At 47.5% G+C, this 26,156-nt stretch overlaps 1 protein-coding gene and 1 long non-coding RNA gene across 4 annotated transcripts in view; one reads left to right on the forward strand and one right to left on the reverse strand.

Annotated features, from left to right (window-relative positions):
- The first annotated feature begins 1,006 nt into the window (after positions 1–1,006).
- LOC310694414 lies at positions 1,007–10,411 on the forward strand. Its single transcript, XR_014519677.1, has 3 exons — positions 1,007–1,144; positions 2,589–2,675; positions 9,191–10,411. It is a non-coding gene; the product is annotated as an uncharacterized lncRNA (long non-coding RNA).
- Positions 10,412–10,772: 361 nt separating this feature from the next.
- TARS2 (threonyl-tRNA synthetase 2, mitochondrial) overlaps positions 10,773–26,156 on the reverse strand; it is a 33,020-nt gene continuing 17,636 nt past the window's right edge. The window contains exons 10-19 of one of the 3 annotated variants that reach the window (XM_083477067.1): positions 25,461–25,627; positions 25,171–25,333; positions 24,404–24,541; positions 23,974–24,051; positions 22,447–22,547; positions 16,228–16,332; positions 14,867–14,939; positions 13,633–13,747; positions 12,034–12,189; positions 10,773–11,332 (exon numbers count right to left, since the gene is read on the reverse strand). In XM_083477067.1, coding sequence (XP_083333193.1) covers positions 12,041–12,189; positions 13,633–13,747; positions 14,867–14,939; positions 16,228–16,332; positions 22,447–22,547; positions 23,974–24,051; positions 24,404–24,541; positions 25,171–25,333; positions 25,461–25,627 — 1,089 coding nt within the window. In that variant the 3' untranslated portion in view covers positions 10,773–11,332; positions 12,034–12,040. Of the gene's footprint in view, positions 11,333–11,561; positions 12,190–13,632; positions 13,748–14,866; positions 14,940–16,227; positions 16,333–17,031; positions 17,117–22,446; positions 22,548–23,973; positions 24,052–24,403; positions 24,542–25,170; positions 25,334–25,460; positions 25,628–26,156 lie in introns of those variants that run through there. The other 2 variants (XM_083477066.1, XM_083477068.1) reach the window with 2 other exon arrangements.

Consider the following 26,156-nt stretch of genomic DNA (forward strand, 5'->3'; position numbering starts at 1 on the left):
AGTCTGAGGCAAGCCATGCTGAGAAGTCACACACTGGTTGTGTGAGAGAAAAGGAGCTCTTTGATTGTTGTGACAGGAGAATAACTTTCCCCTCAGAACAAAATGGTTGTCGCCAAAATACCTGATAACTTTTTGAATTCACTGATGTAAGAGGGAGCCAAGAGAGGGCTAATCTTGATATTTCTGACTCAAAACATCAGTTCCACTGGTTTCCCTTTTAGATTACACAGATAATCCAGTTAAAGATTTCCCCCTTTTTTGCTTTTTATTACGGTCTTTATCTTCATCTTCCCTTTCCTCTCTTCATTTGTCATCAGTGTTGTTTTCCTTTAACACAGGTCAGCGCCAAGCGCTTATCAGTTACATTTGTTTGATGTTTCTACAATGATAAAACACCTTGGTAGTTTTTTTAAAAAATGTCAGCGGTGCCTCTTGAACCTGGCAAAACTAATTTGCTACCTGTATGCAGTTTCCTCAGAGAGAAAAAACTGTTTTATTTTTATTTTGAACTGGTTATCTTATTTATTTACAACATATACACAGAAAACCTAGCTATTACCTAGCGGAAATATGTGATTAAAACAAAAATAAATCCAATAAGTTAATATATCCCTTCCAGCAAAACCGAGCTGAGGAACTAGGTTGTCTCATGAATAAACAGCAACTACAACTGTTTTGTTGTAACGGCAGGTAGCAAATAGTGGAAATTGTTCTTTGAGGACTAGATGCACAGAATTTAAATTAAGGAAAGGGTGGTGGGGATATAACTGCCATTACAACTTCTTTGCAGGAAATGCAAGCACTGCCCCTTCCCGGTTTTTGTGACAGTTGCAGATGGGATGCCATGCACCGCAGCGACAATAACAGACCGATTATGAGTTACAGATAGGTAGCCGTGTTGGTCTGCCATAGTCAAAATAAAGAAATTCCTTCCAGTAGCACCTTAAAGACCAACTAAGTTAGTTCTTGGTATGAGCTTTTGTGTGCATGCACACTTCTTCAGACCGATTATGAGACATTTTCCTGGATTACATGAAGTGCCAGTGAGAGAGCAAATTCCAGAGAACTCTTTCATTACGTGCCTCAGTTTCCCCACCCACGCTCTTTTTAAAGACATTAGGACACTTCCTCACCAAAGGATGAGGTAATGAAGAAACAAAGTGGCTTGGGGTGTTGTGTTTGAGGGGGATAGTTTGGTTTAGTTTGGATTTTATTACAAATTTGCACTTCCTGGAGCAATACGTCAACCCCAATACCCACATCTACACTGCAAGATTTGCACTTACACAAATTTTGTGCTGCAGTTCTGCAACCAAAGAATGGGTTTAAAAATGTGAATATCAGGGGACATTCATTAAAATTGCAGACTAAAAGGCATTAGGTTAGGGGAATGTGCTTGCAAAAGTGTCTATATTAGGCAAAAGCTATTTTTTTTAAAAAAAATGTATATTATGAGAAATACACACTAAATATTGATAATTTTTTGTGATTACCTTTTTAAAAAATGGTAAACTGATGTGGAAATGTTGCAAACTGAAGTTATGACTGAATAAGAAATTGACAAGATTTATCCATCCCTTTATGTGGGGAAGAGGTGGTATACAGTATATCCCTGGTGAATCTGAGTTGCGTCCAAGTTTTTACTCAATAGTAGTAGATCCATCAAAATTAATGGCCTACTCTGAAAATGACTTAAGATTGAACACAACCCCATTTATTCTGTGTCAATGCATGTAAGAAGATTGCCAAAGGCTTCCAGGTCTTTGCAAAAAGTTGACCCAGACTGGCAAAGTCAGCAAATTTCTCATCCAGCGCTCACTTCCAGCCAGGAAAAGCCGTTGCTGGATGAGAGATTAAGCAACTCAGCCACACCCAAAACCAGAGTGACAAAACGGTTTGGGGATTGGCGTCATTTCCCACTTCAATTTTCATTTTATTTTTTTTAAAGGTGCACGGTCTGATCTGGGCTTGCAGAAAGGCCTAGCTAAGAACAGGCATCATTTTCAAGTTGGCAATGTGTGGGTGGGTGGGTGGGTATGGGTATGTAAGTGCCATAAAGGCTGCAAGGGGATGCAAGTTGGTTGTGTTGTGTGGAGGCTTGTTTGGTTAGATTCCATCTCATATCCAGGAAGGAAGAAAACTGTTTTGAAATTGCTGTAAAAGCCAATGGTAGGGAAAGAAAAATTGAGCAATGATTCAGCAAAGAAACAAATTTAGAGTGCAGGAAGGTTGATTAACCAAACAGCATATTTATCTCTTCTGAACAGACGTGAACATTTGCAATTAAGAAGAAAGTCTACAGATATTCCAGAATTGCTCTGAGGATGTTATTCACTGAGAGATGTGAATACTCTAAAAATCTTAACTTCTGAGGTACTATTCAAAATATATACAATACCTCTCATCTCTGGATCTGAAGATGTAGGCTGTGAAGAATTTGAGGAACACAAAAATGTCAGTTAGTGATTTTTCAGTCAGCACTCCTGAGCCTTTAATAGTTGCACAACAGGCAGAAATTAAAGAGGGAATGTTTCTCCAGAATTCAAAGTGAGAGTCATACAAGATTGTTTCCATTTGTTCCCTTTCAGGAACCCGGGGTGACTACAAATCTCTCCAGGGCACTCCCAAATGCTTTGGGTCGATGCCTGGAAGGGACATCAATCTCGCATTACAAGGTAGAAGATGGCTTTTCCATGTAGCTGTTTATCAATATAGCACCTTTTTGCCACCTAAAGGGACCCTTTCCTGCTTCTAAATCTTTCCTCTGATCTCCACAACTGTGGTCTCTCTTCTTAGCCTTCCTGGCTCTTTCGCCTCAACAAGCCTTTTCTCTTTAAAAGCTACTGGCATGAAACATTTGCTTCAAGATGCAGGGAAACTCTTGCATTAGCTTCTGCTGCAACAGCCTAAAACTTCTCTGGTTCCTTCCCTCTCACATTTCACGTCTACATTTCAAGATTCTAGTCCTCGCTGTGCAAACATCTCTCTCTCTCTCTCTCTCTCTCTCTCTCTCTCTTCTTCCCACTTACGTTACTTTCTTTGTTCCTCACAATATCACTGGTGCTATGGGCACTGGACGAAGGCTTGAGGGTGCTGTGCCAAGGGATGTAATCCCAATGGGGGTACTCTGGAGAAGGGTCATGTCATTGGTACCAAAAATTGGGTAACACAGGGGTGTGGAACCTCTGGCCTGAAAGACAAACACAAGCACCCAAGGTGCTCTATTCGGCACTTGGGCTCTCTCCAAGCCACACCCTTCACTGGTCTTCACTGGTGTCTCAAGGTGGGGAGTGAGCGTGTGTACTTAAAAATGGAAAGCGTAATGCTGGTGGTCAACAAAAGTGGTTTAAAGACTGTCTCAAGGCAAATCTAAAAAAATGTAGTATAAACACTGACAACTGGGAAACACCAGTTGGAGAACAGCCTTTACCAAAGGCGTCATGGGTTTTGAAAACACTCGAACTCAGGACGCAAGGGAGAAATGTCCTAAGAGGAAGGCACGCTTGGCAAATCCACAGCGTGATCAACTCCCGCCCAGAAACCAATGTGCCCTCCACAGTCCCTTATGGACTCATTGTTAAAACCATGTTTATGGAAGACAATCTTACTTGGCTATGAGTGATCGCCAAAGAAGATAAAGAACATTTGCATTCATTGCTCCACACAGTATTGTCTCTGGCCCAGCCCACCAATGGAAAGTTGCCCGGAAGGAAATGTGGCCCTTAATCTGAAAAAAAGGGTCTGCACCCCCATTTTAGCACTGCTGTCTATGTATTTGTCTGACAGTCCAGCTCTGAGTGCAGATTCTGGAAAATGAGAAACTGCAGCTTGGCTGTCTAATAAGAATGGGCTGGCCCTGTCATGGCTGCTTAAGCGTTTTTGTGGCTTTAAACAGAAAATCCACAACAATGTCCTCCTTGCCTCCTGCCAATTAACATGGGCCACAATCCAGCAGCATCTGGGTTTGGGAGTTTATTGGTTTTTGCACAGTGCTGAAATAAGCAGTTGCTCTGTTCAGTGAATGCAGAATTCCTCAGAACCCGGTGCTTCCTACTAATTTTAATTTGCAATTAAACTAAGCCAATCTTGCAAAGCCTGGATAAAAATCTTTCGAACTTTTCCCGTACTGCTCAGCCGAGGAGGAGTTTGGAATTTTTGAAAGCCTTGATGATACCAGATGCATATTGCATTTCTGTTCCATCACCAGCCCTTCTGGCAAGTAGAGAAGTGGGAATTGTTTAAAGGGCATTATGAATGTAGGACGCTGTCTTAAGCCCAGACAGACCACTGGTCCATCTTGCCCCATACTGTCTACACTAACTGGCAGCGATTCTCCAGGGTTTCAGACAGGCAATTAATCCCAGCCCTACTCGAAGATGCTCAGGGCAGGGATGTGACTTTGTGTCTTTCAATACCAGAGAATTTAAGGGGTGGGAAAAGACTGCATGGAGGGGACTTCAAGACCCAATTGTGGGCTTCCTGTTGGGATGGATCCAGGAAGGCAAATTCTTGTGTGGCAATGTACCAGCTTGTGTATCTGAAAAAGGAGTGTGTCCCCAGGAGGACCTCAGAGCCAGGTGTGGGCTAACCTTAACACACCAGGTGTGCGAAAGTACATTGCAAGGAATGTTCTTGAGGTGTGCTCCTCTCGGTTCAACTTTCAGGAACCAGTATGGTTAAGGTAATTGAGCAGAAAAAAAGAGCTCGCTGCACCCATCTCTCCCCAGAACCCCCCTTGTGAGCATTAGTCAGGGGAATTTTATCTGATCTCCCCGATTCGAAAACAAAGGGGCAGCTTGATCTCCCCGGAAGGTATAGGAATGTTTACAGGAAGACGCAGAATACAGGAGGCTGGTAACTAGGGGAACCTCTCGTCTTTTGAAAGAACGTCTCATTCTTCTCAACAAAATGTGTCATAATGTTTGTGAAGAGTTCTCTGAAAACACGTATGTGGCAATGAATAATGAAGGGGAACAAAAGCGTCCACTGTCCCTCATGTTTTAAAATATTTTTTTTAACACCCAAAGGGACAGGGCATGCCATTGAATGAATGAGACATGCATTACACACATGCATCCAAAGCAAGTAGTTATGGCATCATTTGTTTTGGGTATAAGGAAGGAAGCAACTTGTGCTTCACATCTCCTCTGAAAGGGCAGCCTCTCACCTCCCAGCAAAATAGGACCTCAAGTGCCAACCAATTGAGCAAGTCATGCGGAAAAGGACAGTTAAGCTAGAACGTCACAGACGCCCAGACCTGTCCCAAAACACAGGCGCACACAACGCCCCAGTCTAGCCCAGCCTGTCGTGAAGTCTTACGTTTGTGCAAAGGGGTTTGTGCTCGTTCAACCTGTTTCCTCTCTACCCTGCTCTGGAAGCTGGAGTTTGCAAGCTTCTTGGGGAAAGGGCCTTTGGATTGCCCACCCATTTTTGCTTGGCCACAAGGCAATAATACTGTGTAAATAGTAAGGACCAGGGGTTAGGGGAGTTATAGTCCAATAACAAATGGAGGGCACCAAGACTTGCGAAGTGCGTTTGACCCTATTCTGGCCCCATTCATTACGTAAGACCCAACCAAGGGAATCAGGCACAGGGACTTCTTCACTGTGGCCCCACTACTGTGGCACATACCGGTACTAGGGAGATTTGCCAAGCCTGCTCTTTCCTGTTTCTCCCTTTCCTGTCTTCTGGAATTCTTTTTATAAATTGTTTGTTTTGCTTTTCCCAGCATCGTGTTTTGAACTCATGGTTGCTCTCTTACTGTAACCCCCTCAGGGATGGAAATTGCCTTCTCGTGCTTTACATAGTGCCATCTACTGAAATAGCTCTATAATTTAAATAGCTCCTTGACACATCACGCATCTAGTCAAGCACAATAAATTAAACTAATTTACATGATTAAAGTGTCCAAGGGATGCTCATCAGTTGATGTTGTTTATCCCTCTGTCTTATGAATATGGTAGCATATTATCTCCTTCTATATTTGACCAATATGTTGCTACTTCAGCAGTTAAGCCATTATAGTTGTTGGGTTTTGGGGGCGTGGGGCGTGTGCAAGTGTATGTTCCAGAGTTTTATTTGTTTATTGGTGCTTCTGTTTGGAAAACTGCATTCAACAGTTTTTGATACTTATATATATTGAAACTTAAGAGTAAAAATCACATGAAGCTGAACATAGGGAGGATTCAGGACAGACAAAAGACAGTATATCTTTATGCAGTGCATAAACTATGGAATTTATTTCCATAGGAGGCAGTGACAACCACCAAGAATATAATGCCTATATTCTGCTGCCACAACTGGAGGCAGCCATGCTTGATGCAGCAGAGAGAAAGAAAAAAGCTAACGCTATTCTAGGCTGCATCAACAGAAATAGTGTCCAGACCAAAGGAAGTAATAGTACCACTATATTCTGCCATTCATTCTGCCACATTATATTCTGCCATTCATTCATCCATTCTGAAGGAAATCAGCCCTGAGTGCTCACTGGAAGGACAGATCCTGAAGCTGAGGCTCCAATACTTTGGCCACCTCATGAGAAGAGAAGACTCCCTGGAAAAGACCCTGATGTTGGGGAAGATGGAGGGCACAAGGAGAAGGGGACGACAGAGGATGAGATGGTTGGACAGTGTTCTCGAAGCTGCCAGCATGAGTCTGACCAAGGTGCAGGAGGCAGTTGAAGACAGGAGTGCCTGGCATGCTCTGGTCTATGGGGTCACGAAGAGTCGGACACAACTAAACAACAATATTCTGCCTTGGTCAGTTCTGGGTGCCACAATTTAAGAAGGATGTTGGAACATGTGCAGAGGAGGGCTACCGTTCGCAACCAGAGGTACTACTGTATTTTAGTGAATGAATAGAGAGGATTGCGAGTCATGGGGGTGTGGAGAATGTGTATGAATTTAGCAGTGCTTAGCTTATTTCTTTTTTTTAGTTGCTATTTTGTTAATAGTGTTTTATGGATTATTTTATTTATGATTTGTTAATTATTTTGTATGTATTTGCGATGTTCTATTCGGTCATTGTTATTGATTGTTTGTTCGCCACTTTGAGATTCATTTGAATGAAATGAAATAAATCAAACCTGCAGGGTAGGGCCTGGGAGAGACTCCTTGCCTCAAACCCTGGAGAGCTGCTGCTGATATCGTGTAGACGATATTGAGCTACAAGCAGCAATGCTCTGTCTGGGTACAGTGGTACATCTGGTTACGAACTTAATTTGTTCTGGAGGTCCATTCTTAACCTGAAACTTAACTACTTTAGCTAATGGGGCCTCCTGTCGCCGCAGCGCGATTTCTGTTCTCATCCTGGGGCAAAGTTCTTAACTCGTGGTACTACTTCCGGGTTAGCAGAGTCTGTAACTCAAAGCATTTGTAACCCAAGGTGTTTCTAACCCGAGGTACCACTGTATAAGGCAGCCTCCTACATGGCTATGGGGTAGTTCTTTACGAGTTACGCTTTCCACAGACACAGGTGCTTTCCCTTCTTGATGCATCCCAGCTCTTGCCTTGAGATCTTGTTCTGCAGAAACAAGGCCGTGGAGCCAGCCCGTGGATTGTGGGAGCAATCTTGGAAAGTGGGTACAGCTTCACCAGTGTGGTGTAGTGGTTAAGAGCGGTGGACTCGTAATCTGGTGAACCAGGTTCGCGTCCCCGCTCTTCCATATGCAGCTGCTGGGTGACCTTGGGCTAGTCACATTTCTCTGAAGTCTCTCAGCCCCACTCACCTCACAGAGTGTTTGTTGTGGGGGAGGAAGGGAAAGGAGAATGTGAGCCGCTTTGAGACTCCTTCGGGTAGTGATAAAGCGGGATATCAAATCCAAACTCCTCCTCCTCCTCTTTTTCTTCTTCATTCATCTATTTTATTTTCTTAAACGGCCTCCGGTTGCCCAAGACAACAAAACGGCCCCTCTTTCGCAATGCCTGCTCCCTCCCCCTTTTCCAAGGAGCCGGAATCCTCATGTGAGTAAAGGATGACTTTCGAGCCCCTGATGCAATTTCGCTTTTCTTCAGCAGGAGTGGCGGCAGCAGGGCTCATTGTGGTGTAGGCTTCCCTTGTGCAATGGAGCCTCTGGCAACTCTTGCAACTTCCTCCTCCCCACCCTCTCTTTTTCAGGTAAAAAAAAACTCCCAGAGATCCCTAAGCAGGACTGTGAATGCTCTGTGGGGCTGGGTTTCTGCTTCAGGGTGCAGGGAGTACTGCCTCATGGAAAGCTGGATTTTCGCAAACCTGTGAAAGAATAATTGCATCAGGAGAGCCCTGTGGCAGGATCAGACCAGTGGCCCATTCAGTCCAGCATCCTGGTCTCACAGTAGAGGCGGACACGGCTAAACGACTAAACAACAACAACAATCATATCTCTTTTCAGTCCCCTCTTTTCCAGGCTAAACATATCCAGCTCCTTCAACCGTTCCTCATAAGGCTTGATTTCCAGACTCTTGATCATCTTGGTTGCCATCCTCTGCACAAATTCCAGGTTGTCAATATCCTTCTTAACTTGCGGTGCCCAGAATTGGGCACAGTATTCCAGGTGTGGTCTGACCAAGGCAGAATAGAGTGGCACTATTACTTCCCTTGATCTGGACACTAGACTTCTGTTGATGCAGCCTAGAACAGCATTAGCCTTTTTTGCTGCTGCGTCACACTGTTGACTCATGTTAAGCTTGTGGTCCACCAAGACCTCTAGATCCTTTTCACATGTGCTGCTAGTAAGCCAGATGTCCCCCGTCTTATATTTGTCCATCTGGTTCTTCCTGCCTAAGTGCAGAACCTTAACATTTGTCCCTATTGAAATTCATTTTGTTACGTTTTGGCCCAGGTTCTCAAATATCTTAAGGTCATTTTGAATCCCAATCCTGTTTTCTGTGGCGTTAGTTACCCTTCCCAGTTTGGTGTCGTCTGCAAATCTGATGAGCATCCCCCCAGTTCCTGCATCTGTTTATAAATATATTGAACAACAACAGGCTCCAGACAGAATTCTGCGGCACTCCACTTGCCACTTTCCCCCCAGGGTGCTGAGGAACCATTAGTAAGAATTCTTTGGTTTCCGTCAGTCAACCAGCTACAAATCCAAATTTTGACCAATTAAATGTGCCTATTTCACAGTCAAGGAACACTGAGGTGGAAACATCAAGTGCTTAAGGGCAAGGCAAGATGTGTAAATATATCGTTTATTTTTATTTACATGCAGTTTCACGGAACGAGTTGTTCCAGTGGAGAGTACCAGCCAGGAAACACCAAGACTGAGAGAGAACATTCCCCCTGAGCAAGCAGTGCTAAGCGTAAGTACACTACAATACTATGATCCTATGATGGCTGTGTTTTTGTGCAATCGTGTGAAAGCCTCGCTGACTTACTGCAGCAAGGGGAAATCTACCAGTCCCCTGGGGTAAAGCAAAAACAGCATATGTACTTCTGAGTTTGAACAGAGAGCATTACACTTATTACTCAGTCCACAATCCCTTTTCCCCAAGTTCCTAACTCCCTGCAAGTTGGAAAGTAAGTTAAAGATCAGAGGGTAGTGGGTGCCAGTCATCTAAAAGCCCCCAGGTCTCAGTCTCTCTCTGTCTCTCTCTCTGAGGAGCTGAATGCCAGGTTATGTTTGCAACAGAGTTAGCGGTTGCCTTGAATTTTTGATGGATGCCAATTACAGATTTAAAAGCACTTAGTCACTCATGCGCGGGTGATAAATCCTTTCAAACAGGTTTTTCCAACCTGCAGCGGAAAACCTGTATTCCTTCTGAGTTCAGGCCTTCAGCATCCCTTTCCCTGCTTTTTAACAAGCCAAACAACGCCCCCAAAGAAAATATTGAAGAGTCACTGAAGCCCAGTAAAAATTGACTCCTGGCCTGGCTCTTTATGATACGCCCCAATATCCGGCTTGCTATCAGAAGGTCACCTGTCCTACTAAAAGGGAAAAGGGGGTGCAGAGCCGTGCAAAAGCCAACGACACAGGTTGATCTAGAACACCTGAACGCAATGATTTACTCAACTGTGAGTCAAGGGTTCTCTGTCCATGCTCAGGGACACCATGTCATAGCTTCATTTTTGTTCTGGAGCTCAACTGTGGCATTAAGGACGTGCCTTTTCTTTTCCTTCAAGCGGATGAAAGCCAAACTGAGTCAGAGTTGGGTGGCGACCCACGTCACCTGTTGCCCCAACTTCAAGTATTCTTGAACCAGAAAAGAATCCTGCTCCTTCCTCTCCCCCCCCTTGCCCCCTCCTCCTCCGCCAAGTGTTTCGTAAGTGTGTTACGTACGAAGAGGAGCCCGGCTGAATCAGATGCAGTGACCATCTAAAGTTTGATGTAGAGGCCGAAGTGGTGCCCCAACAGGAAACTTGACCGGAAGGACATCTTCTCCCCTCCCGTTTTCCGCAGCTGACGTTCAAGGGATATTTCCCCCCTAGCGTTTTAGCAATCAATCAATCAATCAATCAATCAATCAATCAATATCAAGGCAGACTGCCTCTGAGCATGGGAGGTTCAATTTTAAGCCACCACCATGGTTAAAAGGTCTTTGATAGAGCTCTCCTCTGTGAATTGGTTCCATCTTTCCCCCCCTGACAGTCACCTGAGCTTTAAAAGACAAGAGCTGCAAGACAGAACCTATCATTAGGCAAAGTGAATTATCATTATTATTATTATTAGCGTTCCCCAGATAGACAGACAGACCAGGGCAGTTCAATTTTTCATGCCAAGTGGGCCGCAAGAGAACTTCCAACAAAGGACCTGTGGGCTGCACACTGAAGTAAATTTCTGTATCGTAAATAAAAAGTGTTCACAATATATTTTATATTATTTAATGTACACAATTTATATATTCAATTAAATATTTATAATTATATACACAATTAATAGCCTTAACTATTAAAGAAATTTTATACACCAACAGATGCATGCGCTTTCATTAGCAATGCATGACACACACACAAAATTAATTTTTAAAGGCTTTAAGGTGTTCTTTCCTGAACGTTACCGAGGGCCACCAAAAAAAGCCTCATGGGCGGCACCACCCCGATATACCAAAATGCTAAAACCACTTAAATACTAAAAGTAACTAAAACAACTTAAAAAGCACTTAACGTAAGTACCTAAAAAGACTCCGATGGACCTGCTACCGGGATGTTACGCAGGCCGGCCCTGAGTAACTATTTCCATGCATCAACTCCCATAACCATTAAAGAGACCTATTTGCATCTGATAAAGGATATTAGGGGCAGGGGGCAAGGTAGAATTTATGAGCCGAGCTGCTGTTGACTCAGTCCTGTGAAGTGTGTGTGCGTCTCTCTTCCCTTCCCACCTGTGGGTCCTCCGCAGCTTTCCGGGAACGAGCTGCGACAAAGATGAATCACTTGAGCAATGTGCACACACACCTGCCGTTAAATGCCCCCTCCCACTCTAGGCACCAGTTTTAGTGGGATCCCTTGTCAACAAGACACACCTTACGCATCCTTAGAAAAGAACAACTTGGCCTGACCCCGACCTCGACCCGCCAAGGCCCCTGGGGCGAATGCAGTAGTTCGCAGCGAGGCCAACCAATCAATGAGACCGCCAGCCAAGCTGCAATTTCTCAAGAAAAGGTATTTTAATTACGGGCCTCCACAGGGGATGCGGTGACCATGAAAGACAGGCTGGCCAGCGTGAAGGAGAGAAACTTGGCATCCCTCCAAGAATGCGTTTCCACAAACAGCTTTTCTGAGAAAGAGGGTTCTGCTCTCCTGCGGCCTGGTTGTTGTACATGCTGCTCTGCCAGTCAACCAAGAAAAATGGCAAGAGTTTGAGGGATGTTCGAAGAAAGCAGCGGGGTGGCTTTGATATATGGCCTGGGCTGGTTCAGCTCTAGCAAACAAGGATTCCTTGCTTGATAAGATGACCTCAGTCTCCAAACTGTGGGGGCATCGATGCAACTTGGTATCGTGACCTTGAGGTGCCCCAAAAGCATGACACTTGTGCAATGATTCACACACACACAGCTTTTGCTGTTCTTTCTGTTACTTGTGGATGTCCTGGCAAGTTGATGATGTGGGTCTCACCTCTCCTTTAGAAGAGATCTTCAGCATTTCTGACACGGGCTTCCCGGAGCTCGTGGAGCCTGCGCAGCACCTCGTGCGAATCCCGCTCGCCGTATTGGTGATTGTTGCGGCTACGGACGTTGACGGTGCGGTTGGACTTTTCCTTCCGGCCGACCACTAGAAGCAAGGACATAAAATTAAGGGGAGGCTGCTGGGTCAGGCCAATGGCCCATCAAGGTCCAGGGTCCTGTTCTCACAGTGGCCAAATGCCCCGAAGAACCCAGTAATCTCGACAGTCGGCCTCTGATCCTGCAGGCTCCATAAGAATATCAGAAGAGCCTGTTGTATTGGACCAAAGGGCCCCACTCAGTCCAGCTCCCTTTTCTCATAGGTCACTATGATGCTTGTGGTGAACCCGCAAACAAGACCCAACCACAAGAGTAACACTCCCCTGCCTTGTGTTTTCCAGCAACTGGTATTCGGAAACATTGCTGCGTCCAGCTGTGGAGGAACAACACAGACTCTCCATCATGGCTAGTATCTATCAATAGGCGTCTCCTCCTCCTCCATGAATCTGTCTAATCCTACTCTGAAGCCATCCAAGCTGGTGGCCATCACTGCCTCCTGGGCGAGGGAGTTCCATAATAATAATAATAATAATAATAATAATAATAATAATAATAATAATAAACAATTATTTATACCCTACCCAACTGGCTGAGTTTCCCCAGCCACTCTGGACGGCTTCCAACAAAGATTAAAAATACATTAAAATGTCACACATTAAAAACTTCCCTGAACAGGGCTGCCTTCAGATGTCTTCTAAATGTCAGGTAGTTGTTTATCTCTTTGACATCTGGTGGGAGGGCGTTCCACAGGGCAGGCGCCACCACCGAGAAGGCCCTCTGCCTGGTTCCCTATAGCTTTGCTTCTCGCAGTGAGGGAAATGCCAGAAGGCCCTCGGCGCTGGACCTCAGCGTCTGGGCTGAATGATGGGGCTGGAGACGGTCCTTCAGGTATACTGGGCCGAGGCTGTTTAGTTTACCATAACTACACACTGCATAAAGAAGTACTTTCATTCTAAGCAGTAGTAGAGAAGAAACAGGAAGAGACATGGAGATTTGGAGGAGACCACTTGGCTGCATGGATTGCAAGCTTTCAGGGGACATAAAACAGGGCTGCCCAAACTCCCCATTGTTTTTAAAAATTGCCCCTACATTTTCAAGCATATAGCCACAAGCGTAACAACTTGAAACTTGATTCTGAGATCACTCCAGAGACTTTGCTTATTCTTCACCCTTGTGGATGCTGCAGCTGTACAAGAAGTTTGGATCAAGCCCATACTTTTAATCAACCTAAGACAGCTGAGGGGGATGACAATGATCCAACTTGGTATAACATAGCTTCCTACGATGGGGAAGGGCTGTAGCTCAGCGGCAGAGCAGAAGATCCCGGGCTCATTCGCCGGCACCTCCATCTACGGCTGGGGAAAGACTCCCCCCTGCCAGAAACAATGGAGAGCCAGTCAGTGTAGACAGTGCTGAAGCTAGATGAACCAATTTGGTCTGACTCCGGGTTAAGGCAGACTATTCCCACTCGCTTTCGGAGATGCCAGCTCACCAAACTGGAAGTTGTACTGGGCCAGCTGGGCTTTTCGGATCTTGCGGTTGAGGGTCAAGCTTTGGTCGGCACTGATGTCTGCCATGAATCCTGCCTGGTGGAAGAGCTGGTGGACCTGAAACACAAGGGGGAGAGTGTGTGAGAGAAGTGTCAAATAGTTAACCCAGCTGCAGTCTGCTTGGAAGGAGGCAGTGGGAGAAGAGGAGGTGCCGTATTCTTCCATGTATAACACGGCCCCATGTATAAGACGATCGCAGCAAAAAATCCCAAAGTTGTTGAGCTTTTTTGGGGGGGATCACCACCGCCAATTGCTCTACCGCTCTACAGCCTGACCGCAAATACAAATCGCACGCATCACCATGGCCACCAATTGTCTGCACACTTGCCGCCAAAAGCCCACCTGCCCACTTGACGCAACCACAGCCGATTGCACACATGCCTCACCGCTGGCATAAATCACACACCCGATTGCCGCAGCCAATCGTCAGCAGGCCTTGCCACAGCAGCCAATCACACCAAATCAGCGCTGCCAATCTCCTGCCCGCTGCTGCCACCAATTACCCAGAACCCCTCTGCTATCCGTGTATAAGGCGACCTACAATTTTTGCCTATTATTTCTAAGGAAAAATTACCGTCTTAGACACGGAAAAATACTGTATTTGCTGTCCGCCCCCTCCCAAGCAGGTGATGGGGCCCTCATAGGAGGCTACTCTGCCCATTCCTCACTTCCTTACTGGTAATCACACACCCCAGCTCTATCCCTCCAGGGCAGCTACACTTTATAAAAATATATATATGTGTATACTAAATATTCTGTGACAAAGCAATTCCAGGCCTTTCCATCTGCATGTCTTAACCCCTTTCACTGCATGAAACTTATTAACAGTATTTAACATTTGACTAGGGGACATGGGGCGGAAGGAGTGATTGAAAGGAGGCCAAGCAATTAAACAGAAGTCCTGCCCACGATAAGATTGGGGGAGGGGGAGGCTTTCTTGACCTCTACAGCTTTTTCCACATTTCAGCAGAAGCTGCTATGGCACACTTTTCACACCATGAGGACTAGAGTATTTTTTTTTAATGCACTGAAATGTTAATACACTGAAATTCCTAGAAAGCTGAATTGTGCACCTAATACTTCTCCCCTTCACTGTTTCCTTACATGATTTCACAGCTTATAATGCTTTGTGTATAACGAACAGGCAGATCCATGCTAGTTCTTCTTGTCCCTCACCTCGCAGGCATAGTCCTCCACGTCTGGGCCAACAGGGATCACCATAATTTGGAACGGGGACAGCCAGAAGGGCCTGCAACAAAAGCAGAAAGCACAATACCCTCAAGTCAGCCTAATTCTCCCTTTCCCTCCTGCAGCTCCCACTTCCTGGGTGATCTATTGATTTATTAACTTTTATGGCTGGCACTCAGCAGCTTTCGCAGCTCCACAAAAACCCAGGGTTCTAATTCCTTGACTGCTTTTGCCCCAGCATTGCAGCATTTTCTGTTCTCGATAAACCTTGGAGAGCATATATAGCTGGCTCCACAGGGACAATGCAAGCTTAACACTTAAAAGTTGGACATTTCGATTGTGGATTTTTCTTTGACAGGTAGAAGCACAGCAGCAGGGAGTGATCCGGCCTATTTATAAGAATGTAAGAAGAACTGGGGGACGTGGTTGGTGCTGTGGGTTAAACCACAGAGCCTAGGACTTGCCAATCAGAAGGTCGGCGGTTTGAATCCCCGCGACAGGGTGAGTTCCCGTTGCTCGGTCCCTGCTCCTGCCAACCTAGCAGTTCGAAAGCACGTCAAAGTGCAAGTAGATAAATAGGTACCGTTCCGGCGGGAAGGTAAACGGCGTTTCTGTGCGCTGCTCTGGTTCGCCAGAAGTGGCTTAGTCATGCTGGCCACATGACCCGGAAGCTGTCTGCGGACAAACGCCGGCTCCCTCGGCCAATAAAGCGAGATGAACGCTGCAACCTCAGAGTCAGTCACGACTGGACCTAATGGTCAGGGGACCCTTTACCTTTACCTAAGAAGAACCGGATGGATCAGGCCAATGACCCACCTAGACCAGCATCCCGTTCTCCAGGTAGCCAACCAGATGCCCCAACAGGAAGCCTGCAAGCAAGATTTGAGCCAAGGGCAAACCCCCCTCCTGTGGTTTCCAGTTTTCAAAATTATTACTGACTCCATCTGTGAAGACACAGCATAGCCATTATGGCTGGAAGCCATCGAAAGCCCTCTTGCTTCCGTGAATTTGTCTACTCCCCTTCTAAAGCCACCTAGGCTGGTGTCCTGCAGGAAGCAGTTCCATAGTTTAACTATGTGGCTCAATAGGAAGGACTTTCCTTTGTGTCCTGAATCGTCAAGCTTCATTGCATGTCCACAGCTTCTAGCGTTACGTGAGATAAAACTTTTCCCTATCCAGTTTCCCCAGGCCATGCATCCTTTTACGAACTTCATCTATACGTATATGAACAAGAGGAAACGTTTTCAAACAATGGCAGCCTCCACTTGCAGTCGCTTTCACCACCTCGTCCTGCAATATGGCGAGACCCAGCAAGGAAGATCGGTGGCACAGCCCCTCCGGTCACTCACCACTTCCCGCCGTAGTTCTCCGCCAGGACAGCCAACATCCTCTCGACAGAGCCAAGGACCGCTCGGTGGATCATCACTGGTCTCTCCTCCAAACCACTGTCTTTGCTGTATGGGACATGAGCACATAGAGTCAGCACCTAAACTCTCAGGGCTGTGTATGCTCCAAGTTCCTGAAATCCTTTTGGGTGAAGCTAACCTTGGTTTCTGCAGCCTACGTTGAACGGCGGAAATTAAGAAGGTAAGAAGGGCCCTGCTGGATCAGGCCAGTGGCTTATCTAGTCCGGCCTCCTGTTCTCACTGTGGTCAACCATCAGGTGCCTGTGGGAATCCCCACAAACAGGACCTGAGCACAAGAGCTCTCTCTCCCCTGGGATTCGGAAGCACTGCTGCCTGCAGCTGTGGGCTGCGTGCGTTTGTGTAATCTAGGCCAGGGGTGCAAGCTTTGCTCAGGTGGGCCCCGTAGCTTCCCTGTGGATTTGTGGCAGGAGGCAGGAGATGGCACATGTTTAGGAATACAGGAAGCTGCCACACCTTGAATCAGATCATTGGAGTCCATCTACAATGACCGGCAGCAGCCTTCCAGGATTTCAGGCAAGAGATGTTCCCATCCCTTTCTGCAAATGCCGCTTGGAACTGAACCTGCATGCAAAGCATGTGACCCTACCACTAAATAATGCTAATATTCCAGTCCTTGTGGTTCCAAATCAAGGGCTGACTTAGGAAAGCTGCCTTATACCCAAGTCAGATACCTTGGTCAGTATTTGTCCACATTGTCCAGCATCTGGTCTTCAGGGTTTCAGGCAGGGGGTGTTCCCAGACTTAACTGGAGAGGTCAGCAGTAAAACCTGGGACCTTTCGCATGCAGATTCTAGCAGCTATTCCTGACTTCCTGCTGGGAAGGTGAACAAGGATCTCAACCCCTCCCTTCCCCAAACCAAACCAAATCATGTCAGGTCTGGAACAAAATTTTATTTCGGGCTTTTTTTGCTTTTGCCTGCTTGTGTTGTTACTCCTGTTTTGTGGTTTAAAATTAAGACAATTGCTTTTTTTAGATGATAGATAGATAGATGGATGGATGATAGATAGAATACCAGTACTTTGAAGGGGCCCAGTCTCCCCACCTAGCTATTCCTTACTTCTAAGAGGGATCTTTGCCAAGATGCACAGAAAAGCTTGCCCAACAACAAGGTTACAGTCAGACCTCTGGCAGGCAAAACACTTCCCCATTCTTCCAAGTCTGACACCTAGAGCTGGCACACAGCTGGTGCCACGCAGATTGCAGATTAGCTCCTGCAGCTGGCAAACCAATCTCCAGAAAGCTACTAAACAAAGGCGCCTTCACATTCCTAGGCAGTTCCTCTTTCCCTGTCCTGTGGTCAGACAGGGGTTGGGTAGGGGAAGGACCAGTTGCGAAAGTTGGGTGTGAGGAAGCGAAGGGAGAGGGAGAGAGTGAGAAAAGGGAACCTTCCACTCAAAGAGACCCGAGAATGAGGCTCCTCTGACGGAATCGCTGTGGAGATTTTGCGTTGGCTCTCTCAGAAGTTACGCACTCATGTCTGAGCTTCTTGCTTGGTGTTATAAACACTATGGCAATGTTCTGTGCTCAGTGTAGGGCTTTGGGGAGGGGGTGGGTGGGAGCAAGGGGTGCAAGCCCAGTGGTGGAGCATCTGCTTTGCATGCTACGGTGCCAGGTTCATTGGCACAAAACTCACTCCGTGTTTTGCTTGCACAATCTGGCAGGTCTGGAAAGAAACTTGGGTGCATCTGAGTCACTTCAGCCAAGAACTGAAAATGCAAGAGCCTGTAGCTCTGTGGCAGAAAGTGTGCAGAAGGTCCTTCGGGTCAATTCCCAATGGCATCTCCAGGGACGGTGGGCAAACACTCCTGTCTAGAGCAGGTGTGGGGAAAACTGTGGCTCACCAGACATTGCTGAACTACAACTCCCATCATCAGCATCCCCAGCCTTGCTTGCTGGGGCTGCTGGGAGTTGAAGTTCAACAACATCTTGAGGGCCAAAGGCTCCCCACCATCACCCCACAGAACCACTGCCGATTAGTTTCCTGCTTGGCAGGGGGTTGGACTCGATGGCCCTTGTGGTCTCTTCCAACTCTAGGATTCTATCATTCTAGTGCAGGGCCACAATGGAAACCTGTGCCTCTCCGGGTGTTATTGGGGCTCAGTACCCATTATTTTTTGGGTTGAGTTTTAACCATTTTAACTACAGTGGTACCTCTGGTTGCAAACAGGATCCATTCCGGAGGCCTGTTCGCAACATGAAAAGAGCGCAACCCGCAATGGCGCATCTGCACATGCGCGGGTTGCGATTCGCCGCTTCTGCGCATGACATCATTTTGCACTTCTGTCCATGTGTGAGCGACGAAACCCGGAAGTAACCCTTTCTGGTACTTCTGGGTCGCCACAGGATGTAACCTGAAAGAACGTCTCATGAAGCGGACGTAACATCAGGAGTGACTGTATTTATTTGTGTTTTTACCTTGTATTTTTACTGTGTGAACCGCCCTGAGATCTTGTGATGAATTGGTGGGATCTTAATAATGATAAGGATTCTAACCGGTAGCAATGCTTGCAGATGGGGAGTTGAGTGTCCTTTCATGTTGTTGAAAACCAGCCCTTTTTCCAGAACCATGAGGACCGGGACCTTGCTTTATTTCTAAGGGAATAGCTATAGCTGAGCAGTTGAGCACCTGCTTTGCATGCAGAAGGTCCCAGGCAGGCAAGTCCAGGTAGGGCTCTTCAAGGCCCCCGACAGAAAACTCTGCCTTGTCAGCCTAGACCAAGGATCGGGATAAATCCCAGCCAGTCAGGGATGGTGGGAATTGTAGTCTGGACAGCTACAGGCGTGTCCAGGGGAACCAAGAGGAAGATCCAAAGTTGCCTCCTACCCAGTCAGACCATTGGCCCATCTACACCACTCACTGGCAGCAGTTCTCCAGGATTTCGGGAAAGGAGACATGGTGATGCCATTGAACATAGGACCTTTTGCATGCAAAGCAGATGCTCTCCCACCGAACCATGGCCTTCCCCTTGGACCATAATGGCCTGACATGGCAGGAGACAGCTTCCTTGGTTTCCAAAACGCTTTCCTTTCATTAAATCCCCCGCATGAAAATTCGAAGGCAACCTGGGAATTTTAGGGGACGGTAGGAGCAGAGCGGCAAGTACAGTGGTGCCCCGCAAGACGAACGCCACGCAAGACGGAAAACCCGCTAGACGAAAGGGTTTTCCGTTTTGGAGGCGCTTCGCAAAACGAATTTCCCTATGGGCTTCCTTAGCAAGACGAAAGCCCATAGGGAAATCTCCGGGACAGCGGGGAAGCGCAGCGCGTCTTCCCCACTGTCCTCGGACCTCAACAAGGATCTCAACCCCTCCCTTCCCCAAACCAAACCAAATCATGTCAGGTCTGGAACAAAATTTTATTTCGGGCTTTTTTTGCTTTTGCCTGCTTGTGTTGTTACTCCTGTTTTGTGGTTTAAAATTAAGACAATTGCTTTTTTTAGATGATAGATAGATAGATGGATGGATGATAGATAGAATACCAGTACTTTGAAGGGGCCCAGTCTCCCCACCTAGCTATTCCTTACTTCTAAGAGGGATCTTTGCCAAGATGCACAGAAAAGCTTGCCCAACAACAAGGTTACAGTCAGACCTCTGGCAGGCAAAACACTTCCCCATTCTTCCAAGTCTGACACCTAGAGCTGGCACACAGCTGGTGCCACGCAGATTGCAGATTAGCTCCTGCAGCTGGCAAACCAATCTCCAGAAAGCTACTAAACAAAGGCGCCTTCACATTCCTAGGCAGTTCCTCTTTCCCTGTCCTGTGGTCAGACAGGGGTTGGGTAGGGGAAGGACCAGTTGCGAAAGTTGGGTGTGAGGAAGCGAAGGGAGAGGGAGAGAGTGAGAAAAGGGAACCTTCCACTCAAAGAGACCCGAGAATGAGGCTCCTCTGACGGAATCGCTGTGGAGATTTTGCGTTGGCTCTCTCAGAAGTTACGCACTCATGTCTGAGCTTCTTGCTTGGTGTTATAAACACTATGGCAATGTTCTGTGCTCAGTGTAGGGCTTTGGGGAGGGGGTGGGTGGGAGCAAGGGGTGCAAGCCCAGTGGTGGAGCATCTGCTTTGCATGCTACGGTGCCAGGTTCATTGGCACAAAACTCACTCCGTGTTTTGCTTGCACAATCTGGCAGGTCTGGAAAGAAACTTGGGTGCATCTGAGTCACTTCAGCCAAGAACTGAAAATGCAAGAGCCTGTAGCTCTGTGGCAGAAAGTGTGCAGAAGGTCCTTCGGGTCAATTCCCAATGGCATCTCCAGGGACGGTGGGCAAACACTCCTGTCTAGAGCAGGTGTGGGGAAAACTGTGGCTCACCAGACATTGCTGAACTACAACTCCCATCATCAGCATCCCCAGCCTTGCTTGCTGGGGCTGCTGGGAGTTGAAGTTCAACAACATCTTGAGGGCCAAAGGCTCCCCACCATCACCCCACAGAACCACTGCCGATTAGTTTCCTGCTTGGCAGGGGGTTGGACTCGATGGCCCTTGTGGTCTCTTCCAACTCTAGGATTCTATCATTCTAGTGCAGGGCCACAATGGAAACCTGTGCCTCTCCGGGTGTTATTGGGGCTCAGTACCCATTATTTTTTGGGTTGAGTTTTAACCATTTTAACTACAGTGGTACCTCTGGTTGCAAACAGGATCCATTCCGGAGGCCTGTTCGCAACATGAAAAGAGCGCAACCCGCAATGGCGCATCTGCACATGCGCGGGTTGCGATTCGCCGCTTCTGCGCATGACATCATTTTGCACTTCTGTCCATGTGTGAGCGACGAAACCCGGAAGTAACCCTTTCTGGTACTTCTGGGTCGCCACAGGATGTAACCTGAAAGAACGTCTCATGAAGCGGACGTAACATCAGGAGTGACTGTATTTATTTGTGTTTTTACCTTGTATTTTTACTGTGTGAACCGCCCTGAGATCTTGTGATGAATTGGTGGGATCTTAATAATGATAAGGATTCTAACCGGTAGCAATGCTTGCAGATGGGGAGTTGAGTGTCCTTTCATGTTGTTGAAAACCAGCCCTTTTTCCAGAACCATGAGGACCGGGACCTTGCTTTATTTCTAAGGGAATAGCTATAGCTGAGCAGTTGAGCACCTGCTTTGCATGCAGAAGGTCCCAGGCAGGCAAGTCCAGGTAGGGCTCTTCAAGGCCCCCGACAGAAAACTCTGCCTTGTCAGCCTAGACCAAGGATCGGGATAAATCCCAGCCAGTCAGGGATGGTGGGAATTGTAGTCTGGACAGCTACAGGCGTGTCCAGGGGAACCAAGAGGAAGATCCAAAGTTGCCTCCTACCCAGTCAGACCATTGGCCCATCTACACCACTCACTGGCAGCAGTTCTCCAGGATTTCGGGAAAGGAGACATGGTGATGCCATTGAACATAGGACCTTTTGCATGCAAAGCAGATGCTCTCCCACCGAACCATGGCCTTCCCCTTGGACCATAATGGCCTGACATGGCAGGAGACAGCTTCCTTGGTTTCCAAAACGCTTTCCTTTCATTAAATCCCCCGCATGAAAATTCGAAGGCAACCTGGGAATTTTAGGGGACGGTAGGAGCAGAGCGGCAAGTACAGTGGTGCCCCGCAAGACGAACGCCACGCAAGACGGAAAACCCGCTAGACGAAAGGGTTTTCCGTTTTGGAGGCGCTTCGCAAAACGAATTTCCCTATGGGCTTCCTTAGCAAGACGAAAGCCCATAGGGAAATCTCCGGGACAGCGGGGAAGCGCAGCGCGTCTTCCCCACTGTCCTCGGACCTCCTCCGAAGGCTGGCGGTGGGGCGGAGAGCCTTCGGATGGCTGTCCTGAAGACTTGCGGTGGGAGGAGGGTTTTCCTTCCCACCGCCAACATTCAGAATGCTGTTCTGAATGTTGGCGGTGGGGAGGAAAAACCCTCCTCCCACCGCAAGCCCCGGGAACAGAGGAGAAGCGCTGCGCCCCTTCCCCTCTGTTCCCGTACCTGTCCTGAAGGCTTGCGGTGGGGAGAAAAGCCCTTCTCCGCACCGCCAGCCTTCCTATGGGAAACCGTGCTTCGCAAGACGAAAAACTCGCAAGAAGAAAAAACTTGCGGAACGAATTAATTTCGTCTTGCTTGGCACCACTGTATGTGAAGCCCCCTGGCTATCTACCTGGAGCAGAGCTCACCTTGCGTATGAGAGATCAAACCGGATGGGCATCTGGAAATCCAGCTGAATGGTGGCACACTGGTGGTGCCGGCCGAGGGCATCTTTAATCTGAATATCAACCTGGGGGGGAATGCACACAGAGAGAATACTGTGAGGAACAGGACCCATTACGTGCCTCAGCTAGCTTTGACCTGCAAGTGCCGTTGGGCGATGTTCAAAGAGGATCAGAAAAATCCACAGAGGATAAGGCTGTCAGTGGCTGCCAACCCTGATGGGCATGTTCTGCCTTGACTGTCAGAGGCAGGCAGCTTTTGAATGTCAGTCGCTGGGACTCAGAAGTGAGAGGAGTGGGCTTTGTTCTCACTGCGAACACAAGCACATAAGAAGAGCTTTCTGGATCAGGCCAAAGGGGGCCTATTTGGTCCAGAACCCTGTTCTCACAGTCGCCAACTAGATGCCCCAATGAGAACCCGCAAGCAGGATTCAGACACAAGAACATTCTTCCCTCCTGGAGTCTCCAGAGACTGGTATTTAGAGCCACTGCTGCCTCTATGACTGTGGAAGCAGAGCAGAGCCACCAGGACTAGCAGCTGTAATAAACGAAAATCTGCCCCTATTCCCTTATGGGGAAGACAAAAGCCCTTATAGAGTCCTTTGTAGGTTCTCCATCGGTCAGAGAAAATAACAGAGGCCAGCCAGAGAATACTGAGAAGCAAAGCAGCTCGTAAGCCTGATCTTTATTGAACTGTTGCAACAGGGTGCTCCCCTCACACGCAGGAAAAGAGGAGAACCCCAAACAAAGGTGTGCCTGCCCTTATATAGACATTTTAAATTGCCCGCCCTGGAGTCCAAGACCACCCCCAGACACATCACAGCAGGGGCGGTCTACAACAGAAATCTGAGTGCTTTGTTTATCTCCTGTCTGGCAGGTTACCTGTTAATGCTTACTTGATTGGATACCCTGGGGAGCCTGGCCAGTCTTTTGTAGCGGCAAATACTTAGTTCCTGAGCCAGGTCACAGGCTCACCCTATTCATACACAGATATACCCTTAAGACAGGTTTTGTGAATGAAAAGACAATGGGGAGGCTTTTCCATTTTCCTTTGACCTTGCAGATTAAACATTTGGTCAGTTTGGGAGCCAAAATGGCTCCAGGGCTGCCCTCCTGTGCTGCCTCAGACATGTGGCCCATACATTTATGTACGTGTTTGCCTGGCACATCCATGGACATTTATTATATATGTAAGACCTTATTTTTTTTATTTCACAGCCATCCATGAATTTGTCCTGTCCTATTTTAAAGCCCTCCAAGTTGGTGGCAATCACTGCCTCCTGTGGGAGAGAGTTCCGTAGTTTAAACTCTGCATTGCACGGAGAAGGACTTTATTCAGACTGCTCTGAATTTCGCAACACTCAGCTTCGCTGGATGCCCACAAGCTCTAGAGTTAGGGAGAACCAGCGCCTAGGTGGGTCCCCATTGGCCGGATCCAGCTACCGAGCTCTTCCTACTGTTCAGGATTTCTGGCAGGCGGGGCCACTCACTGACCTTTGGCCCATAGAAGGCTCCATCCCCAGGACTGAGCTCCCAAGGATGTCCAAAGTCCCGGAGGCTTTTTTCCAGCAGCTGGAAGGTGAGAGAAAAAGGAGGAGTCAGGAAACTGAGCTTGCTTTCCACTTGGCAAGCGCCCGCCATCTGGGTGGTCAGGTCACGGGAGCTTCTTTGAGTAGAAAAAGGACCTCAGGGCATGTTTGCCTAGCAAACAGGATGGAACAAAGGATATTTTCAAAGGGGGGGGAGCGTTTTGAGAACACACACAAAGCTAATCCTTCCCATCACCGCGAGGGATAAAACCCGCACGAATATGTATTGAAACATAACATTGAAAGCTATTTAAGTGCTTCTCAGGTTGATCAATTTGCAGGCAGGAAAAAAAAAATTGGCTCTCCTAGGCAATGGCAGGGGGTCTCATTCTTACCTCCTCGGCCCGATCCCAAAGGTGGGGCTCTCCAAGAAATTTCTCGGGGCGGGTGGAGAGGTAGAAGCGCAAAGTGAATCCGAAAATAGAGTAGACAGCTTGAAGAAAGTCTAGGCAGCCTTGAATTTCTCCTTCCAGCTGAATTTGAGGGGTGGGGGAAGAGAGAAGAGAAGAGGTGATAATATCCTGTCCCTTCCTGGTTTGTCCCCTTTAAAAGGTGTTCCAGTTTTTGCCCATTTGGTATCTGAACACTTTTATGTTTTATTTTTTTACATTTTCTTTTTATTGATACTCATCAAAAGGTATACAAAAGTTTATACCCAACACAAATTCTAATTTTATAATATACGAGAATAAAAGAAATGTTTTAAAAATCCAACCAGAAAAGAAACAGGAGCAAAGAGGAGGAAGGTAGAAGAAAGAAAAGGAAAGAGAGAGAGAGAGAAAGAAACAAATGAAGTCTCAGAGCGCTGTTTCAACAGACAGGTGGAGCCTTTGGGTTCAGCCATGCAGGTACAGTGGTACCTCTGGATAAGTACTTAATTTGTTCCGGAGGTCCGTTCTGAACCTGAAGCACCACTTTAGCTAATGGGACCTCCTGCTGCTGCCACGCCACCAAAGCACAATTTCTGTTCTCATCCTAAAGCAAAGTTCTTAACCCGAGGTACTATTTCTGGGTTAGCAGAGTCTGTAACCTGAAGTGTATGTAACCTGAAGCATATGTAACCCGAGGTACCACTGTACCTTGCCATTGCCCCATCCCTCACCTGATCCATGGCACAGAAGATGTGAGCGTCATCCTGCTGGAACCGGCGCACCCGCGTCAGCCCAGTCAGGGCTCCCGACAGCTCGTTTCTGTGCAGAACCCCAAAATCAGCAAGGCGGAGAGGCAGCTCTCTCCAGGATCGGGGGCGATGGCCAAACATGAGGCTACGTGGAGGAAAGGGAGAGGAACTTGCTTCTACCTCTCAAGGCACATCAACGGAGCTTTAGGTGCAAGCCAAATATACCCCCCAGGCCTCCATCCCTACGCCCCCCCCAATAATTCATAACTCACCAATGGCCAGGGCAGTTCATTGGCTTGAGGGCAAAGGTCTCCTCTTCGACCCTGAAGGAGAACATGTTCTCGGCATAGTGCTGCCAGTGGCCAGACGCTTCCCACAGCTTCGCGTTGTAAATGTTGGGGGTGATTACCTCAGAGAAGCCGCGCTTGAGATACTCACTCTGGGACACCAACAAACAAAAGGGAAGGGGATACCAGGAGTTGGGGGCAGAGAATTAAATAAGAGATTGAGCATGAGTCCCAGACTAGCTAAAAGGTATTTAAAATTACAGTGGTACCCCGCAAGACGAATGCCTCGCAAGACGGAAAACCCGCAAGACGAAAGGGTTTTCTGTTTTGGAGGCGCTTCGCAAGACGAATTTCCCTATGGGCTTGCTTCGCAAGACGAAAGCCCATAGGGAAATCTCCGGGGACCTCTTTTAAATGCTGTGGTGGGGAGCAAAGCCTTTCCCCCCCTCCGGCCTTCAGAAGAGGTCCAGGAAGGCCGACGGGGGCCGAAAGGCTTTGCTCCCCACCGCCAGCATTTTAAAAGCAGTCCGGCATAGCAGGGAAGAGCTTCCCGCTATCGCGGACGGCTTTTGAAGGCAGGCGGGGGGAGCAAAGACTTTCGCCCCCCGCCGGCCTTCAGAAGAGGTCCTGGACCTCTTCTGAAGGCCGGCGGGGGGCGAAAGTCTTTGCTCCCCCCTGCCT

The sequence above is a fragment of the Podarcis liolepis genome, assembly GCF_965112155.1.
Source record: "Podarcis liolepis genome assembly, chromosome: 15".
Lineage (NCBI taxonomy): Eukaryota > Metazoa > Chordata > Lepidosauria > Squamata > Lacertidae > Podarcis > Podarcis liolepis.